This window comes from Dryobates pubescens, chromosome 1 (assembly GCF_014839835.1).
Source record: "Dryobates pubescens isolate bDryPub1 chromosome 1, bDryPub1.pri, whole genome shotgun sequence".
NCBI lineage: Eukaryota > Metazoa > Chordata > Aves > Piciformes > Picidae > Dryobates > Dryobates pubescens.
The window spans coordinates 26,837,008-26,840,468 of record NC_071612.1 but is presented as its reverse complement, the minus strand read 5'-3'; the positions used below and the strand labels follow the sequence as shown (position 1 = coordinate 26,840,468).

Here is a 3,461-nt window from a genome sequence, read left to right as displayed (position 1 = left end):
TCCATCAGATCACGCACAGGGCTGTCCTCCAAATGCTGAGCCAGGCCCTGACCCCTTCCTGGGCTTGGGCTTTGAAGGTGTTTTCTGTTTACAGGCCCCTGTCCATGGTATTTCCAAGTACTGACTCTCTCTCTTGTGAAGGTGTTTTTCCTGGACCTTTGATTCCTGAAGAAGGGTAGCAGTTCTTTTTTATTCCTGCTTTTATCATCTGAACTCCTCCTTCCCCTTCTCTTTCACCTGGCTCTGAACCTCCATTTTAACTATTCCAGTTGTTCAATAAAGAGTGCAAAAGCTATCCTGGAGCTGTGCTGACATCCTTTGAACAGGGCAAAGTTAATTCCCAAGTCTTTTATGTTCACAGTTTTCTAGTAACAGCTGGCCTTGAACACCCCCAGGGAGGAACCAGCTGCAGCCCCCCTGGGCAACCTCTTCAGTGCTTACCCCCTCCACAGTCTCAATCTGCCTTCCTCAACCCCTTCCCTCTCCTCCCTTGTCAAAAATCTCTTCCCTGATTTCCTGTAGCCCCTTCAGGTACTAGAAGGCTGCTCTCTGCTCTAAGGTCTCCCTGCAGCCTTCTCTTTTCCAGGTATGCACAGCCCCAACTGTCTGAGCCTGTCCCCCTCCCGGAAAGGTTCTCCAGCCTCCTCCAGCCCCACTCCAGCAGCTCTCTGTCCCTCTTACGCTGGGAGCACCAGAACTGGAGGCAGTGTTCGAGGTGGGGTCAGATGAGAGAGGCAGAGTGACCTCCCTGGAGCTTCAGGAAGAGGAAGGGGTTGCATGAGGTGGGAGTATCCTGCTGCTACAGCATACTTAAAGGGGTTAAAAAAAAAAATGCACCATGTTGAGAAAGAGGGAAGTTCTGAGCCTGAACTCTGGCAGCAGCTCTGCCTTTGCACCCTTTAGAAATAACTCCATGAAGAAGATGATGAGCACAGTTTAATTAACAATCACAGCCAGGGCTACATGATCTCTGAGAACACGAGTTCAGTGTTCCCACTGCAGGAAGTTCCACATCCATACTTCCTAGAGCAAGGAGCAGACACGAGTCTTTAATGCTTACACAACGTCCAAGGGGCCAAATCTGTCTCAGTGAGGACAGGGGCAGCCTTTATGCAGCCTCTGCAGGTAGTGCTTACTGCTTTGGGTAAGAGAAGGGTTATAAATAAAAGTATCTGAATGTTAAAGGAAGGGAAGAGACCTCTCCAAAGTCACATCATTAATGCCTGCAAACAGTCCTTTGACCCAGTGCAAGAGCAACAGCCCTCCACCAGCTTCATTGTGCCCTGAAAGCCGCTGGCAGCAGAAGCGGCAGCTGACACAGACAGGGACACCCACCTGTCACAGCAAAGAGCAGTCCTTGTGTTTGATTCCCTCACACCCAGCCACAGCCCCTTGCTCCAGCTTAATGAGACTGTGCAATGCTGGAGCAGTAGTCCAGGATGTCCTGGATGGTGAACTCCATGGTGATGCCTGAGCCGGGGTAGCAGCGAGCGATCAGCCCCTCGAAGTGCTTGTACTGCCGGATGAACTCGTCCTGCATCGAGTGCCACACCACCTGCCAGCACACAAAACAGCACCAGCTGCCACCCTGCCTGCCCACACAGGCACTGCAGGCACTGCAGGCACAGGCACTGCAGCCTGCCAACGGCAGAGCTCAGCTGTACCCATCAAGGTTAAGCTCATTGGTGCTTACAGCAGCTCTACCACACCTGCAAAGATGAGGAAGTGGCCCCCAAGGGGTACTGCTTTTGTCTGCAAACAGCCCAAGCCACAGCAGTGCTGCTAAGCCATCTTTCAGCCTTTCAAAAGCTGTCAACACCTGCTTGACTCTTCTGTCATTTGCTCAGGAACAGGTTCTGCACCATGAGAGTGGTGGAACACTGGAGCAGGTTGCCCATCCCTGGTGATATTCAAGATGGGGCTCAAAAAGGCTCTGGGCAACCTGATGTCCCTGCTGACTGCAGAGGGGCTGGACTAGATGACCTTTGGAGGTCCTTTCCAACTCAGACCACTCTATGATACTATGATCATCTGTCATGATTAATTCTTAAATCTACTTCTTTACTCCAGTGAGAAAGTTCACAGAGCTTAAGAAACCACCAGGCTAATGCAGCTAGCAGAAAGCTGGGCAGAGTTTGGCTTCAGTTTAGCAGTTCATCTATATCTACCTCTCTCTACTCCCAGTGTCCTTTACACAACAGAGATCACCCATCCACAGTCACCTAGAGAACCATCAAGGAGGTTCCTTTCTGAACTCCACCACTCCAGGTCACTGTTGAACACAACTGGAGCTGGATTACAAAAGCCTCCACTCCCAAGTCAGGGCTGCCCAGCCAGGCACAAAGGCCAAGCGATGCTAACACACACAGCCAGGACTCAGCTTACCTGCAGGAGGTTTTCCTCCTCACAGAGATGTTTATCCACCTTCTTGTAGAGGTTATCCAAGCCCTTCTTCACCTCCTTCCCGGGATACTCCTTGATAACCTTGCGAAGCTCCTGCTTGTTGAAGGCCAGCTGGTAGCTCACTTCCTCTTCCCTTACTCCTTGTGCCACTCGAGCTTCAACACCTTCAAAAAAGTGCTGACCAACAGCAGTGCTCTTAGTGACCACCACACACCTCAGCTAAGCAGCTTCACAAGCATCTGGGCAGTTCTGCTTTGGCTCTGCTTGATGATTTTTGTGCTTCCCCCCACTTTCACGTGCTTTGGGCTTTTTTCTTGCTTCACTTTCAAGTGGGCTCAGCCCTGAAGATTTTAAGCACAGCCCCAGTACACCACTCCATAGCTCCTAGCACAGAACTGAACTACATCACTCCTACAAGCAGTCAAACCTTTCTTTGCAACCTTCAACTGATACTGAATCAGCCTCAGACTCCTCAGTGACTGAGGCCACAGCCTGGCCAAGTGCTGTTTCCTGTAAGCTGAGGAAGCACCTGAACAGGAATGTCTCTGCTTACCACAGCAGTATCTGTTGGCATCCCTGCCCCACCAGATGGCTCAACACAATAAACCTGGGGAGAAGGATGCCTCAAACATGCAGGCAGAGCATTTCAAGCTGCACTGGGGCTGGCCAGGAGGGAGTTAACTTCCTTGGCAGCCCATCTGGTGGCATGGCTGCAACAGGGCTGAAAATGGGCTGGTTCCTGCTGAACCAAAGGCCACTCCACCAGGCTGCCATTCAAAGCAGCAGCCCTGATGCAGAGGAGGGGGCAGCAGTGGTGCTTGTCTGGGAAACTGGCTGAGCATCAGTCTGCTTGGGGGAGGCAGAGAGTGAGCCTTTGCTTCACTTTTCTTCTCTCATCACTGACTAAACTGTCTTCATCTTCACCCCTAGGTTTTCTCACCTTTGCTCTTCCTGTTCCCTCCCCTTGCCTGCCTGGGGAGGGGGCAGCAAGCAAGCAGTTAGTGGCAGCTTAGGTGCTGGCCAAAGTCAAGCCACAGCAGGTGGAAAGCAGCAAGGTA

General features: G+C 51.6%; 1 protein-coding gene across 1 annotated transcript in view; it reads right to left on the bottom strand.

The window, feature by feature from the left end:
* Window positions 1-935: 935 nt before the first annotated feature.
* Window positions 936-3,461, bottom strand: part of EXOC1 (exocyst complex component 1) — a 28,051-nt gene continuing 25,525 nt past the window's right edge. The window contains exons 18-19 of the mRNA XM_054163124.1: window positions 2,386-2,580; window positions 936-1,555 (exon numbers count right to left, since the gene is read on the bottom strand). Of these exons, the coding sequence (XP_054019099.1) occupies window positions 1,403-1,555; window positions 2,386-2,580 (348 nt within the window). The 3' untranslated portion in view covers window positions 936-1,402. The remainder of the gene's footprint in view (window positions 1,556-2,385; window positions 2,581-3,461) is intronic.